The sequence below is a fragment of the Peromyscus maniculatus genome, chromosome 8 (assembly GCF_049852395.1).
Source record: "Peromyscus maniculatus bairdii isolate BWxNUB_F1_BW_parent chromosome 8, HU_Pman_BW_mat_3.1, whole genome shotgun sequence".
Lineage (NCBI taxonomy): Eukaryota > Metazoa > Chordata > Mammalia > Rodentia > Cricetidae > Peromyscus > Peromyscus maniculatus.
The window spans coordinates 33,562,337-33,582,315 of record NC_134859.1 but is presented as its reverse complement, the minus strand read 5'-3'; the positions used below and the strand labels follow the sequence as shown (position 1 = coordinate 33,582,315).

At 41.2% G+C, this 19,979-nt stretch overlaps 1 protein-coding gene and 2 pseudogenes across 1 annotated transcript; all 3 read right to left on the bottom strand.

The window, feature by feature from the left end:
- Positions 1 to 1,891: 1,891 nt before the first annotated feature.
- Positions 1,892 to 2,411, bottom strand: LOC102913323 (large ribosomal subunit protein uL23 pseudogene; annotated as a pseudogene).
- Positions 2,412 to 7,652: 5,241 nt separating this feature from the next.
- LOC102913010 (olfactory receptor 2Y1B-like) lies at positions 7,653 to 8,645 on the bottom strand (annotated as a pseudogene).
- Positions 8,646 to 19,043: 10,398 nt separating this feature from the next.
- LOC102912698 (olfactory receptor 2Y1B-like) lies at positions 19,044 to 19,979 on the bottom strand. Its single transcript, XM_006987109.1, has one exon. The coding sequence runs from the start codon at positions 19,977 to 19,979 to the stop codon at positions 19,044 to 19,046; it is 936 nt and encodes a 311-aa protein (XP_006987171.1).

Below are 19,979 nucleotides of genomic sequence, written 5' to 3'. Positions count from 1 at the left end.
TGATCTAGCTATGAAATTTCATCTTTCCTCTGAGCAAATGTGGTCCCACAAATTCCTTCCTCACCAACTTTGTTGTTTGACCTTGTTTGTCTTGGAGTGGTTAAGTAGGGAACAAAACATCCTTTAACTCAGTCTCCATTCCTAACTGCTATGCTACAAAGTTAGTCACTCTCTGACCTGGGTGCCATTTCCTCTGCACTATAGAGCACAGGGCTTCCTATAGTTTTCCAAGAGTCTTTAGGAAAATCTGCTGCAAGACTGGTCTATCAAATATCCAGTAGCAACCTGTAGAAATTTTTACTATAAGACCAAGAAAGCATGTAGATTGAAGTCAACATAATCAACATTCAAAGACTGAAATAACACATTCCTTATTTTCATCATGAGTGTCTCAATCTGGAAGAGGTTCCCTCCTGTTGTCTACTGTTCTAAGAATTTCTTGATTTATTTCAACAATCCTGACACGACCTCTATTCTTTGTCTTTTGGATCTGGTGTTTGGAATTTTCTTAGCTATCAAAGTTTTGATATCATATTATTTGTTACAGAAGGGAATTCTAAGTGTTAATTGCCCAGTGTAATGTCTCTTATTTTCTGTATTTTAACTGTGTAACCTAAGGAGTTCACCCAGTCAGCACTTACCTGGAGTTCAAAACCTTCAACAATTCTGTTGACTGCAAAGGAGAAATGATGCCCACCAGAGACTGGTGACAGCTACTGATGTCTGAAAGTCAGTTTGGAAGAACTCAGGTCAGAACTTCTGTCCCAGAGAAATCATGATAGTAAATGATCTTCCCTCAGCAGCACACAATGCTGATGCTCCAGACCTTAGAGGTGAGAGCCACGAAGATGGAGGGCCATCAGCCTCCTTCTGATCTCAAAACTAGGCTGGCATAGTGTGACACCATTTCTTGACTGTGTATTCATACGTACATTCTTTGGCGACAATGGTAAGGAGAATGAGTTGGCAAGTGTATGTGGTCTTGGAGACTGCTGGGATCCATTGCACTACTTATAATTAGCAGAATGGCCCTCTAAGATTGGCCCTGCAATTTCTCAGTTATCTCTATTCCCCATGCTCTGCCAGACTAATTTGTCTTACTAATTATTCTCAAAATACAACTTCTTACTTAATCAAAGGACTCTGTAGTCTGAGATACATTCTACCTCCCTACTTTGATCCCAGTCCTACTAGACCGTCACCAATCAGACCAAATGCCACATCTCGCTTGAGGCCTGCCATGTTCATGACATTTCAAATCTGTTTCTTCTCTGTACCCTTCCTGTAGTGCTCATATATTCCCAGATATGTTTACAAACAGGAATGGATCCAACTCATTACTTTTGCTGGGGAGTACAATACTTTCATTTTTCTGTAAGATGTAATACATTAATATTCATTGTTTTATGTCTTGTTTTTATTTATAATAATCTTACAAATTCATGCATTCACTTAAAATAATATACTGAATCTCAAAAAACCAAAAAAAAAAACTGAAAAATAATACTCTTTCATACTATGGGAAATAAAAAAGTCAATGCACAGATACCTATAGTCACTTAAAGAACCATAATATGACTTAAGGAAATAGCTTTGTCATTGCTAGCCTTGTGATTTGACATGCTTGAGCCTTAGTTTCCCCACCTGTAAGATGATTTTACCATGACCTACCTTGAACCACTGCTTGTGGACTCCTGGTACATGGCAGATAGTCTCTCAGTGGTAATATTAATGTCAAATTAATTTTTAGGCCTTCATTTTGACTGAAAGGAGAACAAGAATATGATCTTTGATTCAAGGAAGTTCATATTCAAAGGAAAAGAGAAGCTCACATATATAGCTAGGAAACAGGAAAAAAATATGTTAGGCTTTCTTTTTGGTGAACCAATGGTTTTTTTTTTTATGGTGAAAAAGTATATTTAGAATTAGCCAGCTGGACTCAGTTTAGATGATCCCAATTTTGTTGGCAACATCCAGAGCATCGTAGTCAGGAGCCAACCGAACATATGCCTTCTTCTCTCCATCAGGCCCTATGAGAGTGTTGACTTTGGCCACATCAATGTCATAGAGTTTCTTCACAGCCTGCTTGATCTGGTGCTTCTTGGCCTTGACATCCACAATGAACACAAGTGTGGTGTTGTCTTCTGTCTTCTTCATGGCTGACTCAGTGGTCAGGGGAACTTGATGATGGCATAGTGGTCAAGCTTGTTTCTTCTGGGCACGCTCTTTCGAGGATATTTAGGCTGCCTCCTGAGCCGCAGGGTCTTGGGCCGCCGGAACGTGGGTGACATGAGGATCTTCTTTTTGTGGCTGTGGACGCCTTTCAGCACCGCCTTCTTGGCTTTCAAGGCCTTTGCTTTGGCTTCGGCTTTGGGAGGGGCAGGAGCTTCCTTCTTCGCTTTCGGCGCCATCTTGCTAACCAATGGGTTTTTATGGGGGCTACTAACAGGAGTATGGGTGAGGACTTACCTCTGAGAGCAGGGATGACTCAAAATCAACTGAATAACTGAGAAGCCCACATCAACCAGGGTGAAGACTTATGAAAGCTACAAGCCTGGAGTACTCTCCGCAGGTGTAGGCAGCTCCACAGGTCCTAGGACCTCTTCCCTACACACTGGCTGGTCAGAGTTCTCAGCAGTTGTTTACTCCTGTATAAGGCTTTCTTTATGACTCCTTTTATTGTATCTGGGCTATCAGACTGCAGTTGGTGCTGCCCACATTCAGGACTGGTCTTAATAGACACAGCCAGAGCTTTACAAATCTCCTAAGTGTGTCTCAATCCAATCATGGTGACAATCAAGATTAACAACTACCAAACAAGCTTTAAAAATGATGTAGAAAAATTTCCCCGGGTAGAATATGATTATGTTTTTTATTAGTTGTGCGTAATGGGAGGTTTTGGAGAGATGGATAGATTTTTTTTTTTATATATCAAAGTTTTGTTTACAACACAATTAGCAAGTACTGATTTTAATAGTTTTGTTAAGATGTAATTAACCACATTGGGGTGTGTGGTTCAGTGGATAGCACTGTTGCTGTGCAAGTGTGGGGTACTGAGTTTGGATACCCCAAACCTGTGTAGAAGCTGGACAGGGATGGTGACTAACTATAACCCCAGTACTCAGGAGACAGAGATGGGCTATGGAACAAATTGAATATCTTAACTCAATCTGTGGGTTTTGAGTTTGATTGAGAGACTCAATATGTATGGTTAAGGGGCTTCAGAGACAGCCCAACTGTTAAGCGTGCTTGCCGCTTTTGCAGAGTATTGTGGGATATTCACCAGAGAAGACTGCTTGGATATGATGTGGTGGTTTGAAAGGAAATGGCCCCCAAAGAGAGTGGTACTATTAGGAAGAGTGGCCTTGTTGGAAGAAGTGTGTCACTGTGGGGGTGGGCTTTGAGATCTCTTTTGCTCAAGCTTTCCTCAGTGTGACTGTCAGTCAAATTCCTGTTGCCTGCAAGATGTAGCACTCTCGGCTACAGCACCACGTCTGCTTGCATGCCACTAGGCTCCCCGCCATGATGATAATGGACTGAATCTCTGAAACTGTAAGCAAGCCACTCCAATTAAATGGTTTACTTTATAAAAGTTGCCATGGTCATGGTGTCTTTTCACAGCTAAGACACATGGATTTAAGACAATAGAAAGTCTTTATTAGCCAATCAGGGACGATACTGGGTATTTCTCAGAGTGAGCTTTTAAGCACAAAGGCCATGTTCTGGGTTGGCATTCTTCAGTTAACAAGAACAGTTAAACAGAAGTGGAACTGCAGAAGCCAAAAAGCAAGGTTACTACACTTAGAGACTTCCCCAGAATTATATGGACTCTGATGGATCAGGTCTTTGTTTTCATTTTGGCTGCTGGGGGTGTCTACATGCTGAGCTTGTGCTTCTGTCACTGAGTGAGTTGTGCTAAGGTCTGGGGCCTGTTACACAGAGAATCTAAGTTCAGTCCCCAGCACCCACATTGGGTGGTTCAATCCCACCTATAACTCCATCTCCAGGAGATCCAAACTCATCTTCTGGCCTCAGGTCCCTGCACATAACATGCACATACATAATAGATACATACAAAGGTACATAAATGAAAATAAAACAAATCTTTAAAAACAAACAAACAAAGTAGAGAGCAATTGAAGAATATACCCAATGCCATCTTCGAGCCTCTGCGCGCGCGCACACACACACACACACACACACACACACACACACACATGCATGAGTACCTGCGTACACACATGTGTACCCACACATTTAGAAACATGTGTACATGCACATATACACTATATACACCATATACTGAAGTATTTCATTTGCTTTTCCTTGAAATTACGGGAACTATACTCATGTAAAACTCAATCCTGAGTTGAACATGATTTCACCGGTTCCTTTATTGTACACCATGCACACAGAATCATTCGTCTATCAAACAATTACATACACGTGAAGTATATAATTGAGAATAAAGTGACTTAGTAGTCTTTTAAAAAGACTTAATTTATTTAATTTTATTCGGTGTGTATAGGTGTTTCGCCTGCCTGTCTGCTGGTGCGTCATGTGTGTAAAGTGTCAGCAGAGGCCAGCAGAGGGCACTGAATTCCCTAGAGTTAGAGTTACAGATGGCTGGGAGCTGCCATGTAGGCGCTGGCAATCAAACTCAGGTTAACTAGAAGAGCAGCCAGTGCTCTCAACTGTTGAGCCATCTTTCCAGCCCCTGATTTCATATTCTTTTTGAAAAGATTTACTTATTGATTTATTTTCCCCTGATAATGATCAAGAAAGTTTCGATAGTGGTTTGTTATAAGCTTGGTAGAATTCAACAATGAAGTCATCTGGTACTGGGTATTTCTTTGGTGAGATGCTTTTTAAGTCACTTATTTAATCTCAATGATTGTGATGGTTCTATTGAAGCTTTACATTTCTTTATGGTTCAGTCTTGCTAAGCTGAATGTATCCAAGAACTTGTCCATTTTGTCTGTGTCATCGAACTCATTGGTTTACTATTTCTCAGAGAGATCTCCAGTGGTCTTTGCATTTCCACGGTGTCTGCTGCAATGGTATTAATTGTTCAGTCTTCTCTTTCTTTTTTTTTCTAGCCAAGGTGTCTTAGTTAGGGTTTCTATTGCTGTGATGAGACACCATGACCATGACCACTCTTATAAAGGAAACCATTTAATTGTGGGGGCATACAGTCCAGAAGGGCTTACAGTCCATTATCATCATGGTGTAGAGCATATCAGCATGCAGGCAGACATTTGCTGGCTACATCTTGATCAGAAGGCAACAGAAAGTGGTCTGTGACAGAGAGAAGCTTAAGAAAAAGAGGCCTCAAAGCCCGCCTCCACAAAGCTATATTTCCTTCAATAGGGCCACACCTATTTTAACAAGCCCACACCTCCTAATAGTGTCACTCCCTATGAGCTTATGGGGGCCAATTAAATTCAAACTATCACACAAGAGTTTGTCATTTTGTTATTTTTAATAGCCAGCTTTTCATTTTGTTTATCACTCCTATATATATGCATGATCATATATAGAACAAACATATATATGTATACATACATTTGTCTAAGATTGGCTTAATTTTCTTAATATAATTATCTCAGATTGCATTCTTTTTTATGCAAATGACATGGCTTTGCTCTTGGTGGCAAAAATCATTTAGCCACTATTTTGAATAAGAAGGTCTATGGCTGCCCAGGGGTTAGAGGTTTCCATGGAGATGGCATCTGCATCCCACAAGACATAAATTGCAAAAGCAATGGCCGTGTGGTGCCCAGCTGTACCAATTGCTTCACTGGAGTAATGCTATCTTTAATGATCATCTCTCTTTACTGACTGTCAAATAAAAGAGTAATGCACTAGTCACAAAACTTTATTTAGTCCTCCTTTCTCTATTAAGTATGTATATATGCCATAATTGTTTCAACAGTATGAAAGGATGCAAAAGAAAGCATGTGTTTCAGGTATATGGTTAGTGATTATCCTGAGTTAAAGAGGTGTAAAGGTGTGGATGGCTGAGTAGTAGATCCTAAGGAAGTAGGATCGGAAATGTAATAGGCCAAGTCCAAATACAGACCCTTAATTTAATGCTTAGGTAACCTGAAGCAAGTTATACAAAAATTACTTGAACTTTAGTGCCTTAATCAGTAAAACTAATGCAATGATGGGGAGAGGGACTATAGCTATTTAAATGTTGAGGTACTAAGTGTGACAATGTACACTCTTCAGCATGGATTTTTGACACAAAAGGTTCAAGAAATGGAAGCAATGATCACATTGCTTTATACATTCACCTTATACAAAGAGCAAAAGCATGCAACTGATGGCAGAATGTTCCTAATTCGGAAGAATGCAGAGGCCAGGTCAGAACAGAGCAGGGAGAATCGGTGATGCACATTCTGCTCCCATTTAGTTTCCTTTCCAGCTTTCCAAGCTCACTCCTCTACTATTAAGCTTTCACTCTTGAGACTGGCTGGGCATCTCAGTGACACAGAGACACATTTTCTAGTGTGGTGATTTGCAAGCTTGGATACCCAGGACCTTGGAAAAAAAGTGTAATGGGGAGGGGAATCCTTTCTCAGAAAAAGAGAACCATAGGGGCAATGGTATGGGTTGGCTTGGGGTTACAAAAGTGTCCCAGGCTCACGTCACGTGAACGTGGGTAAGCTACTTAAAAACGCTGAAGCTTGGTTAATCATGAATCGCTGGTGATTATATGAAGCTCTCACAGTTATTTGTATAAAAATATTTCAAAGACTAAGTAACGATTGCTGTTGGAATTAAGACTTTTTTAATCCAACCAGAAAAGTGAGTAAAACTTTAAAGCTTATTTACAAGGATAGCTATTGTTTGATCTGAAACCATCGTTTAAGTACCTGAAAAGAAACAGCTGTGGTAGGATCTGAAGGCTGCGTCCCTCCTGCCTATGCCAACTCCTCTCTGCGTTCACTAGTGTTACTTTCATTCTTTCTCTTTGTTATCCCGCTTTCTTCATGCTTATTGTTTTTATAATCATTTATCTTCTCTTCTCCCGTCAATGAAAAATATCTTCACCATGGCAACAAACAAACCTGTTGGGCCCATCTGAGAAGGCTTCAATGCTCTTCTTATTTGGTGCTATTTCACAGATTTTGTTATTTTCTTTAAGTATTAGTGAAATGACATCATGTATGAAACTTTCTTCTGATGATGTCTATCTGGCCATAGTCTCCTTTTTCTCCCTCTGGTAATAGTGGGCACTAAAAAACTAAAAAGGCAGAGGTGATCTAAGCCCTGAATGTATGGAAGGATGCAGCCAACTAGTTAGAAAACCAGTGGTGAACAGTGTTCTATACCTTTGGGCAAAGTACCATCTACACAACATATGATGGGAATCACCAGCTTTGGAAAAGGGGTGTCTCATTCAATTAAGTCTTCCCTCATACTCAGAAATTCCCAAACACCTGTGCTAGTCTCCCATGTGGTGAGAAGAAACCATCTTCTCAAACATTCCTGTGCAATGTTTAAGCTAAATCAGCTTTGACCCCCTTCTTCCAAGGACTGTACACACTAACAGAGAAAGAAGCTAAAGGGATCTTGACTTTCACCTCCCAAGGAACAAAATTCTGAGACTTGCTGAAGGATATTTCTTAGTCAGCAGAACAGGATCAACTTAATGATATGAGAGCTATCAAAGAAAGTTGTAGTGACCCTATTTTCTTCCCCTACCATGAGTCTGTGCCTCTCCCTAGCACCCTCCACAGAGCCCCCTTCACATCCTTGTTCCTCAGGGTATAAATCAGAGGGTTGAGCATGGGGGTGATGATAGTATAAAAAAGGGCAACGAACTTTCCGTTACTCTCAGAATAGCTGCCCTTGGGCTGTAAGTATGTGTAGATGGCTGAGCCATAAAACAGAGAAACCACCAGGAGGTGGGACCCACAGGTCCCAAAAGCTTTTCTTCGTCCAGCCATTGATTTGATCTTTAGCACTGCCCTGGCAATCTGTGCATAGGAGCCAAGAATGAGTGCTGCAGGGAAAACCAAGATTATGGCTCTGGCCACAAACATCTTGACCTCGGTTCCTCCCGTGTCTTCACAGGCCAACTTCAGGAGAACAGGCATCTCACAGAAGAAGTGATTCAGTTGGTGTCCACAGAGGGGCATGGCCATCATGAGCCCTGTCTGAATCAGAGAGTTCAAGAAGCCTCCTACCCATGAGGCAATCGCCAATGCCTGGCAGAGAAGGGGGTGCATGATGGTCATGTAGTGCAGGGGACGACACACAGCAGCATAGCGGTCAAAGGCCATCACCACCAGGAGCACACACTCAGTGGAGCCCAGAGCAAGAGATATGAGCAACTGGGCCACACATCCTCCATAGCTGATGGTCCTGTCAAGTCCATGAAGGTTGATGAGGAGTTGGGGCACAGTGCTGGTGGTGTAGCAGAGGTCCAGGAAGGAGAGGTGTGAGAGGAAGAAGTACATGGGAGTGTGTAATCGAAGGTCCATTTGGGAGAGAGCAATGATGGTGGTGTTGCCAAACAGAGTTAGAGAGTAGAAAATTGAAATAAAGACAAAAAGAAAGAGTTCCAGCTGAGGCCAATCTGAGAAGCCCACCAAAATGAAACTCCCTCCTAAACTGTCATTGAAGCTGTCCATAGCCTTTTATGCACACAAACAGCAGGGGACAATTTAATGTCCACTATGAAGGATGCTAATCTAAACAACATTCCCAGTATTCCCTTAGTTTTCCTAAACCAGGCACTTTGATTTCCACTTATTTGCTCAGTTCCATCTGCCAAATAATCTTTCTCTCATTAGTACAGAGATAAGTGGATTGGGATGATAGCACATTTGTTTGGACCTTACTTAGTCCTGTCGCTTGTGTATTCCAGAATTTTAGCCAAGTTTTTCAATCCTTGAATCTGATACTTCCTTTTCTGAAAGGAGAGCTGACACCCTGCCTCCTTAATAGAACTGACATTTGTATCCATTTTCACTAATGTGGAAACTGCATTTGAAAAGTCGAACGCAGGACTGGTGTTCATCTAGGTGGTAAAGGGTTTGGTTTTGATTCCAAGAACTTCTAAAGTCAAGCAAAATAAATGAAGAAAGTACTGCAGAAGTGTATGTAGTATTCTACAGTCTTCTCTTTTGTTCTCCATAGTCTATGAGGCACAGTTTCTGCCTGTTAAGACTCAGGTCTAACCAGGCTGAGGTCACATGTTTGTCCCTCTTGAACATCTGTGACTTTCTGCTCAGTGTAAATGGTCAGTGTGCCAACGTGGGAGGCCTCGCTCATACCACTGCCATCTGATGGAAAAGATTAAGAAGAGTGGTGTTCCATCCTTTTAGGGGGAAATTATTTATAACAAATTTGTTTCTCTTCATGAATCATTGTGCTTGGGATGTACGGTAACTTTTCAATCAACTTATCAAACCATTTTTGGACTTCCCAAGAGGAGCTGTTCTCATCTCTCAAACCCAAAGTTCTTTGCGTCAATATTCTCTAGAGTCTAATGTATTCGATGATAATCTGTCACGTCTCTTTGTTCCTCAAAAGCTCAGAATTCCTGGGTGCCAGACAATACAGAGTTTAAAAAGACATGTCTTCCCTTAAGCATGTTAACATTACTAATATTGACAGTGCTAAATTACTGTTACTTTCATCCAGGGCATGTAGAAGATGTTAAATACCTTATTTTGTGTGAAACACTTGATTTGTTCTTCAAGTCTCATGAAATATTCCTTCAGGAAACCTAAGAATTAACCATGAACACACCTTAATGAATTGTGGCAGTAGAATATGCATAAAATTGCTTGTGTTTAAAGGTTAATATTTCTTGTGGTAAAAATATGAAAGGTATATGAAAAAGTTTATCACAAAGAAAGAAATCAGTGATTAACAGAAGTTTCACCTCTGCTTAATATGAGAAATGATGCCAACTTCATATATTGCCCTCTCATTAAATCTGTATTAGAAGGTCACTAACGGCACCAAGATGGATCAATGCTACAAGAAATGCATTTGAGTATCACACTTGTGCCCTTTTGGAAAAGATGGAGAAAATATAAATTATAATGACCAAGTGTTAATATATATGTTTTTTAAATCAGCACATGTAAGATCGTTTTTTGATGGAGATTAAGTGCTCTGATGCATTCTTAAATTATGAAGGATGTGTCATATATACTTTTAACACTGGTGTGTCCTGCAAATATTCTTTCAAGACCATCCAACTGGATCTGTTGAATTTATTCAGCATTGTACCCTCATCTCACAGTGCAGTATTGGAGCGATGAAAGTCTCTTAATCAACATTTTTGGGTGAATTAAGGAGTGTGTTTCACACCCTGGTACTGTGTATGATACACCCAAATATCTCAGATATATTTATTTTCTGTGCAATAATAATGAATCAACACTGTCCTATTCTCATTTAGTGATATGCTAGATGCTAGCCACTCATACTATACATTTTAATCTCAATCATATTCATACTATCATGTAGACATTCTTAACATACCTACAGTTCAGCAAAATATCAAAAGAATTATTTTATGAAAATTCCTGAAATCCCAATCCCCAAAGATTTTAACACAATGTAATCAAGAGCTAGATGATATTAAGTGCCTGCCACAGTCTGCAAAACAATACTGAACAGGCAGCATTGAACTGAGCTTCAGAACCTCTGCTGGACATGTACAGAACTGATTTGACAATAATTTATTTTAAAAGTAGGAACTAGAAAGTGACCAAGGAATACATGGCCAAAGACTCAGAGTGAGGAAATATTGTTCACTTGACTGATAGATTTTAACAAATGCAAGCTAAGATTCAATAAAAATGGTGGTACAGAACCTTAATAGTTTTGGAGTAAATCCAAAAGTAATTTCTTATTGATATGCAGATTTTCAAATCAAAGCTTGCTGAGTGAAGCCCCGGGCTAACTTCCTCATCCACAGTATATTGCTCTGCTACGCTTTCCATGGCTCGTTTCCCATTTCTGTCTTCACGGGGATTTCTTTCTTTGACTCAACTATTTCTTTGTTGACTATTTTCTGGATTGTATCTTCCACTTTCCTATGAATCTAATTATGAAAAAATGTAAGGTTTTATGGTCTCCCTGACAAAATCAGATTAGGAAGTTGACCTTATTCAGACTTAAAATTTTGGTACCTAGAGTAATGACAGATGCATGAGAATGCTTAATATACCCCTGAGCCTGCGGGCTCAGACTTGTTCCAGTTTTGAACAGGTCTGTAGAAATAAACTGACATTGTATAGGCTTGTGTGGACAGTAAGGTGCAGAGGTAGCCCTACTTCCTTGGAATCTGATCTTTGTAACTGGAATCTAGTACACAATGAGAGTCAATACATCGATTGTAAGTTAAAGTTTCTTCCATCTCTGCCCCCACTGTATTGAATTTCATCTGCCACACAAAGACTCATGCCTGCTTGTGAGTCGCTTCTCTGGGAGAACGAGTCTGCCGTTCTAATCCCCATGGCTCAATAAAAGAAAATAGTACCATGTAAGCTCCAGTCAAAGTGACATCTTAAAATTTCCGTTTCATTTCATATTGCCCAAATATTGTATTTCAGCAAAGAAGAAAATTATGTTTATTGGACATATGACTATTTCATGATGGCTTGCATCTCCATCCCACCCATCCACAAAAAACTTCATCCTGAAATAAAAATATGGTTCCTGGCAGTCAGATAGAATAGGGAGTATTAAGTCCTGGTGGTAGGTTGCTTTAAAACTCTGATCGCAGATCAAAGAATAATAAGATTGACAAGGCATGTAAACATCCTAGATGAGGAGCAGTGATCTAAATAGAGTTTTTAGATTGGAAAACAAGTGTACATTGTTTGAAACCTGCCACACAGAAAAAGCACCCAATCCTCTTTGTTCTTTTTTTTTTTTTTTTTTTTTTTTTTTTTCAGAGCTGAGGACCGAACCCAGGGCTTTGCGCTTGCTAGGCAAGCGCTCTACCACTGAGCTAAATCCCCAACCCCCCTCTTTGTTCTTAAAAGGTCCAAGCTTAGACCAGCTGGTGACATTTCCAAGAAGGCAGATTGTGGCTTAATACGAGCTGAACTGAAGAAAGAGCAAAGTGATCTAAAAATACACCATTGTGAAACCTGTAACCTGAAAAGGTGCCTGCTCACTCAAAAGGGAGGATTTGATCAGAATATTGTAAAAAGGTTCCTTCAGTCACTGAATGATGAACTGAAACATTGCAGAATACTTCCCAGCCCTGGTATTTGTTTTGTATGTATTTTAAAAGTTTATTTCTTGCACCAAATCTTTTTGGGCCACACAAAGCATTCTTGATATCATTTACATATTTTGTTTTCAGCTATAGAAAAGTCAGTGATTATCTATGTTCAGCTTTCTGTGTGCCTGTGTGTATGTGAGTATGTGCATGGACCAGTGTATCTATGCATAATCTCCATAATGAATTTATTGGTCAGGACTCATGTTTGAAAATTTTTTCCTTTTTTTTTCTGAGACAGGGTTTCTCTGTATAGTTTTGGTGCCTGTCCTGGATCTCTCTCTGTAGACCAGACTGGCCTCGAACTCACAGAGATCCTCCTGCCTCTGCCTCCCAAGTGCTGAGATTAAAGGCGCGCACCACTGCTGCCTGTCTGAAAATTTTTTCCAGCAGCACATGTTATTTCATCTTCCATGCTAGTCCACTAATTTAATATTGCCAGACTGTAGTGGAACCCTATTCAAACCATTACATTTAATCTTCTGGGTGGAGGGCTCTCAGGAATTCTTTCCTGATTACCTTCACTGTGAACCGTGAATTTTAAAAACTAATCTAAGTTCACTTCTTCCTGTTATGCCACACAGGAAGCTCTCTCCACTAGTGTCTGGGATATGAACTCGCTATCAAACCTTACCAGGCACCAAAGCAGCCTCCTGCCCAACGTGTTCATCTACAGGCCCAATAACTTTCTGATCTGGATTTTGTCCCTTCACACTAAGACCACACAGCATTCCATACTATGCCACAGGTTTATTTAGGGTGACCTTCAATACTGATAAATAGTCCAGACAACACGATTACATTGGCAATATACTGCTACAAAATCAGGGTTTGAATCCAGCTAGCTTTTTTGACATGAAAGACTAAATTGACAAATTGCTTATTTTTTGTCTCTTCTAAGGATGAGTTCCCTCTCACTGTCTATGCTTCCAGCAAGTATTCCTAGTTTTGAAATTTGAAATTTTGTTATGTTTTATGTGTTCAGGTGAGAGGACAGATGCCAATAAAGACTATAGATAACAAAATATGCTTTTTCATAAATTTAACATTTTTTCTATGTGCTCAAACCAGGCAACCAGCAGAGTGGAACCCAGTGCCAATTGCTTAGTAGAATATTGTCATTTTTGATTTTAGAATGTGAGTCCTGAGCTTCTCACTCAATTGTCACTTACCTAGAGCTCCAGAAGAGAGAACCATGTCATTTACCACCCTCAGATCTGTTGGCTTGTGAGACATATCTGAGACTATCTATCTCTAGAGAGGTTCAGGATAGACTTGTTTCTTTGAGGTACTGGTGCATTTTTTGGGGGTATAGAGGTCTTAGGACAAGGCTCCCACCCTGGAGAAGTCATGACTATGCATAGTTCTGACCAGGAGAGAGGTAATTGAGCCTCCTAACCTAGAAAGTAGAGGCATCCCCCCTGTGTAGCCAATGTTTATCCTAACTAACTGAGACCGGGTAGGGCCTAGTGCTTTATCAAAGTACCTTTGGACTTTAAGGATATCTAGACATCTCCTGACCCTCAGAGTGTGAACACCTCACTCAGTTCTGTCCTGGGGGCATTATGTATTCCTCCTGGCAAAAAAACTGTTCATCAAGTATGGCCTTGGAGACCTCTGTGCCCCAATGTGGCAATTATAAGCAATTGGCAGACTCTCAAAGACCTGCCGTACAGCCTTGAGTTCCATCGATTCTCTATGCTGTGCCCAAGCCAAACAGAGCCAGTCAGTGTCCTCACAACTTACCCTTACTTACTTGTTAGACTTCTCATAATGAGATTCTCGTATTTCCTATGCTTTGGTCCAAGTCCTGTCGTCAGTCAGACCAAATTCCGTATCTCCTGTGTACTTTTACCACACACCTGAATTTATTTCCTTCTATGGACTCCTCAGACAACACTCATTCTCCCCTATATGCAAAAGTGATCCAACTAAACATTTATTTCCTTGGTGGAAAAGCTTGAGGTTTTTCATGTATGTCACAACCAATATTTAATATATCATTGTTTCTTCTTTTTATCCTGTTTTACCCACAATAAACCTGAAAAATCAATATTTTCTTTGGTAGTGCAGACTCAGGCAGAATTAAAGGAGATTCTAAGGGGTCACATGTTAGCGAGCACTGCGGGAAACCAGGGCACTGAAAAACCTGCCCTGAACAGGTTCTAAGCAAGCACGACTTCACTGTCTCTGCAAAGAGGAAACCCACAAACGTGGAAAAGTCACTCCCTTCAGCTCTAGCAATGGCTGCCTTTGAAAACTGAGGGTGATGGGGTTTCCCAGTGAAACCCCTTTAAGCCTAAGGATGACCAATATGATGCCTCAGGTGACTCAACACCACAAGTACAAATAAGAATTTTTGTTTAGATAACAAGGCTTTCTTCTCTGTCTTGATTTGGATCGTGTAGTAACTAAGCAATTCACTAAATCTTACAGTATAGTAAAAACTAGTTTTCTCCAATGAAGTCTCACTGGGTATACAAACCACACTTAAGAGCAGGCCCCATGCCCAGCAGGAGATGGCCAACACAAGATGAACTTAGTGGTATTTTGTTTCATAATGCTTTGTTTTGGGCTGTTTTTTTTTCTTAAAACCATACCTTTGCAATTTTGTGTCTTTACAGGATTTCTCTGTGGCAAGTGTGTGTGTCTGCATCTTTATGTGTTTCTTCTGCCTTTTTTTTTGATATTTGTTTTGTCCCCATCTGGTTTACTTGTCTGTTTGCTTAGTTTCCTAGTGAGAGAAATAAAGGGTGTGGATTTGAGTGGGTGGGGAGGATGTGGGAGGAGTTCCAGGGAGGGGAAACCATGATCAGAATACATTGTATGAAAAAAATCTATTTTTAATAAAAAAGAAATCTTTTCGCAGTAGATGAGAACCAATACAGAGAATCACAGCTATTCAGCGTGCAGTGACTGAGAGACTGTAGAGTGCTCATCTCTAAATGGGATGTTTCTATTATGCCCTTTCCCCACAAAGCTCAGTTATCATTGCAGGAGAAGGTGTAGAAAGTTTGTCCAGAGCCAGAGGCAGTGGAGACCCGCCATGAAATAGTACTTGCTGGGCATGGCAGCACTATTGCACACCTGTGGTCACACCAGCTGTGACCACATACTCAACCTAAACAAGATCAGATCAACCCAAGTCCCAGGATGGAAGGGGGAGGACTCATCAAGTCCCACCACTAGCTAAAGAGCTATTGACAATGGACAATTTCTGGTGGAGCAAGTGCCAGTTTTCTTCAAAGATGTGTTCCCGGAGAGGCTCCACATGCTCTTACAGATGGCCCTGCGCACACGCCCATAAAGGTAGCTAAGTGGATGCAGTGGGCTAAAAACAAAAGCACGTGAAGTTGGAAGGGAAATGTGGTAGGGTAGCAGGGGGGAGTTGGAGGGGAGGGTTGAGGCAGGAGTTTATCCAAACACATTATATGTATGTGTGAATTCTCAAACAATAGAAGGAAAATCTAAAAGTTCATTACATCTTTGATAGCAAAATTTTAGGGAGCAAAAAGGAGTTATTGTCATAAACCTTGGCCCTGAGAAATCTTGATTTACAAAAATCTTTTGCTCTGTAAGTGGCAATACCATGAGATGTGATACTGGAAGTCCTCACCCAAAAGTTAGAGAACATTCCCAGACTTGAATCTTACAACTCCAAGTGACTAGACTCTGTAGTATGGAATGTTGCTGGTCATGCATTGTAACCCATCTCCATTTCTTTTGGATATGGTAGCTAAATGCCTACTATGACTTCTCACTCTAGTCCCTTATCCAAATGTCTCACAGATAGCCCATTTGTAATGGGACTTTATAAGCTAATAATTACCCAAATGACTAACCAAGTACAGGAAATTACTGGTGGGCTCACCTCTCCTGATATGAACAATAATTCCTAAAATTTTACAGTACATTGGAGAACAATGGTTTACAGTATTTAACTGTACATTTCAAAATAGCTAGTTGAGATGACTATGATTGTTTTCAGAACAAAGAATAATAAATGTTTGAGGTGACAGACATGCCATTGCACTTTTTATCTGTCTATTGAAACATCATACCACATTCCAAAACTACTGAAGGTCTTGACTAAGCTACCTCAAAATATAAAACAGAAACAGTATTGGAATATAGATTACTTGGAGCTGAAATCATGTGAGAAAATGCAACTTTAGGCATGCCTATGTAGCCTGCCTTTTCCTACAAGTAGGAAGCCATAATGATGTGTAGCTGGAGGGTTTCTCTCCAGGTTCCCCAAGCCCCGCAGTCCCACAATCCACTTATAAAATAATCACTCAGACGCTTATATCACTTACAAACTGTATGGCCGTGGCAGGCTTCTTGCTAACTGTTCTTATAACTTAAATTAATCCATTTCCATAAATCTATACCTTGCCACGTGGCTGGTGGCTTACCGGCGACTTCACATGCTGCTGGTCATGGCGGCATCTGGCAGTGTCTCTCTGCCTCAGCCTTCCGCTTCCCAGAATTCTCCTCTCTCCTTGTCCCACCTACTTCCTGCCTGGCCACTGGCCAATCAGTGTTTTATTTGACAGACAGACCATCCCACAGCAATGATGATTTTGACTTAGTCACCAAGACTAGTAATGTAGGGCTGTAATGAACCTGAATAAATGAACCAATTAAAGCAACATTCACTTTAAGCTTGTTTTTCTACCTACAGGCATGTCTCTTAGTGAAATCTCTAGAATATACTACTTTGTTAGAGATCCATTTGTTTTCTAGCCCTTTAAAAATTTATTTGTTCTTTGCCTGAAAAGTATAAAACCAACTTGTTTCAGTGTTTTTCTTGGAAAGTTACTCTCCTGTGAAGCTCTTCATGTATACATAAACTAATAAAGCTTATATGCTTTTCTTTTGGTAATCATCATTCTATGAGTTTGGATACTCTACCCAGACAAAGAACCCACAGAAGAACCAACAGGTAGTCTCAGGAAATCCCGTCCTCCTCAATGACATTCACAATTATTATGCATTAGATTACCTAAAATAAAAAATGATATCCAAGATAAAAGTCATAACATAATCCTCCATAAAATCTTCTGAAAATTTAATATTCTTCCTTTTTTATATTAGTGCCTTCAATCTGTTTGTGATATTGGGATGAGATTGTCAAAGTTTATTCAAGAGGATACACCTACATAAGATCTAAAGCTCTATATTCTGAGCGAAGTATCTCAGAACATGATCTCCTTATTTTCTCAGGAACAGGAAGAAACCATGAAGAAGCTAGAAGGGTAGTGAATGTCAGAAAAGTTAGAAACAGGCCTTAAGATGTTGGGGGGAGGGCATCTGTCATGTGGCAGCATGGGCAGCAGGAGGGATGCATTCCCCCACACCCAACAATGCCTGAAGGCAGGTTGAGGAGCTGGCCCTGAGGTCCAATGAGTGGGAGAGCTGCCCTTGCCCACCACCAGCTGCAAAACTCGGGAGAGCAGGCCCTGTACCTTGCTTGGCCAGAATAATAGAGACAATCCTATTGGCAGTTGTTAGCATGGGAGAGCTGTCCCCATGACTCCCCTGTCATATGGCCACATGGGCAGAGAGAGATGTCTGTGTGCCTTGCCCCCCACCCAACAGAGGTTGGTGGGAGAGCTGGCCCTGAGGTCCTAAGACTGATAGAGCTAGCCCTGCCCCTCATCTGCTGCAGCCCTAGGAGAGTGGCCCCTATGCCATGCCTGGGCAATGCAGTAGAGCTGGCCCTGAAGGTGGTAGGTGTGGGAGATCCAACCCTGAGGACATGAAAGCAGGAGAACTGGCCTTGCCCCTTGCTCGTTGCTGCATTGGGTGAACTCACCAGGGCACTGCAGGAGAGCTCACCCTGGTGGTGAGGACAAGGGAGAGCTGGCAGGATGACTGACCCTGTAACTACCCAGACCCAGAATCAGGGTTATGAATTGACCCACCCCAATTTCCACTCCATCTGTGATCTTCTGGAGCATGTGAAGGGACCAGTCCTACAGACCCAGAGCTGCAGGATCTCCACAACATAGGGCAACAACAGGAAAACCAAGAGGAGTGCCAGTGAGGGCCCAGCATTGATAGTGCAGCAGAAACCAGAGGTCTCTAACCAGACCAATGACTCTTTGCAATGAATACTTGCAAGTAAAGGTAGATGGGCACAAGGGTTTGCTGCGTGACTCACTGTGTCACATTACAGCTTCCACGACGAGATTTCTTTTTTTCTATTCTTTTTTTTCTCTTAAATTTTATTTGGCGGGGGCACTGAAAGGGCAGAGGGTGAATATGCAGGGACAAGAAATAAATAGGATCAAGATGCATGATGTGAAAGACACAAAGAACAAATAAAAAGAAAGTTAAAAAAAGATGTTGGGAGGGTGTGACCTGGGCCACAATTACTTAAAAAATAGATGGTAAACTAATGACATCTAATAAACTACTGCCATCTGTGCTGGGAATAACTGACTTGATAAAAAGTAATGTCACATTTAACTATATCGACCATCACTGCCCCAAATATCTATAGCCCATTACTACTTTCCAGTGTGGCCAGAATATACACTCCAAGTAAATTCTTGTGGAAAATGGTGATATAAATAGCATCTTACTCTGTTTTGCATGAAGACCCTAGATACTGACCTACAAAGAATCTCAAGAGATAGCCTCTTATAATGTACTCAAAAAGAAGGTTTAAAATCCCGAGAACTACTGGTCTGTCTGCTGTGACCAATGGTCAAGACGGGATTCTAGATATGAGAGCTACCCCAGAAATTTTACTACCTCTTCTCCTCACCGCTTACCCTGAGTCTGTGCCTCTCCCGAGCACCTTCCACAGAGCCCCCTTCACATCTTTGTTCCTCAGGGTGTAGATCAAAGGATTGAACATGGGGGTAACAATAGTATAAAAAAGGGCAACAAACTTCCCCTTGCTTTCAGAATATCTGTGGACTGGTTGAAGATACGTATAAATACCTGAGCCATAAAAGAGAGACACCACCATGAGGTGGGACCCACAAGTCCCAAAAGCCTTTCTGCGCCCAGCCATTGACTTGACTTTTAGTACAGCCCGGGCAATGTGAACATAGGAGCCTAGAATCAGAACTGCAGGGCACACTAAGACTATTGTTCGAGCCACAAACATCTTAGCTTCTGTTCCTTCTGTGTCCTCGCAGGCCAACTTCAGGAATATGGGCATTTCACAGAAGAAGTGATTGATCTGATGGCCACAGAGTCGCATGGCCATCACAAGACCTGTCTGAATCAGAGAGTTCACAAGGCCTCCTATCCAGGAGGAGAAGGCCAATGCCTTGCAGAGAAGGGGGTGCATGATAGTGGTGTAGTGGAGTGGGTTACACACAGCAGCATAGCGGTCGAAGGCCATAGCCACCAAAATCAAACATTCTGTGGAGGCTAGAGCAAGAAATATATACAGCTGGGCCACACAACCTCCGTAGCTGATGGTCCTGTCAAGTCCATGAAGGTTGATCAGGAGCTGGGGCACGGTGCTGGTGGTGTAGCAGAGGTCCAGGAAGGAGAGGTGGGAGAGGAAGAAGTACATGGGTTTGTGCAGTCGAAGGTCCAGTCTTGCAAGAGCAATGATGGTTGTGTTGCCAAAGATAGTCAGGGAGTAGAAAATCAAAATAGTGACAAAAAGGAAGACTTGTAGTTGAGGCCAATCTGAGAAACCCACCAAAATGAAACTCTCTGGTGAACTAGAGTTGTAGTTTCCCAT

Excerpts from the sequence above, each read along its gene's own strand:
- LOC102912698 (XM_006987109.1), bottom strand. The coding sequence starts at position 19,979 with ATGGGAAACTACAACTCTAGTTCACCAGAGAGTTTCATTTTGGTGGGT.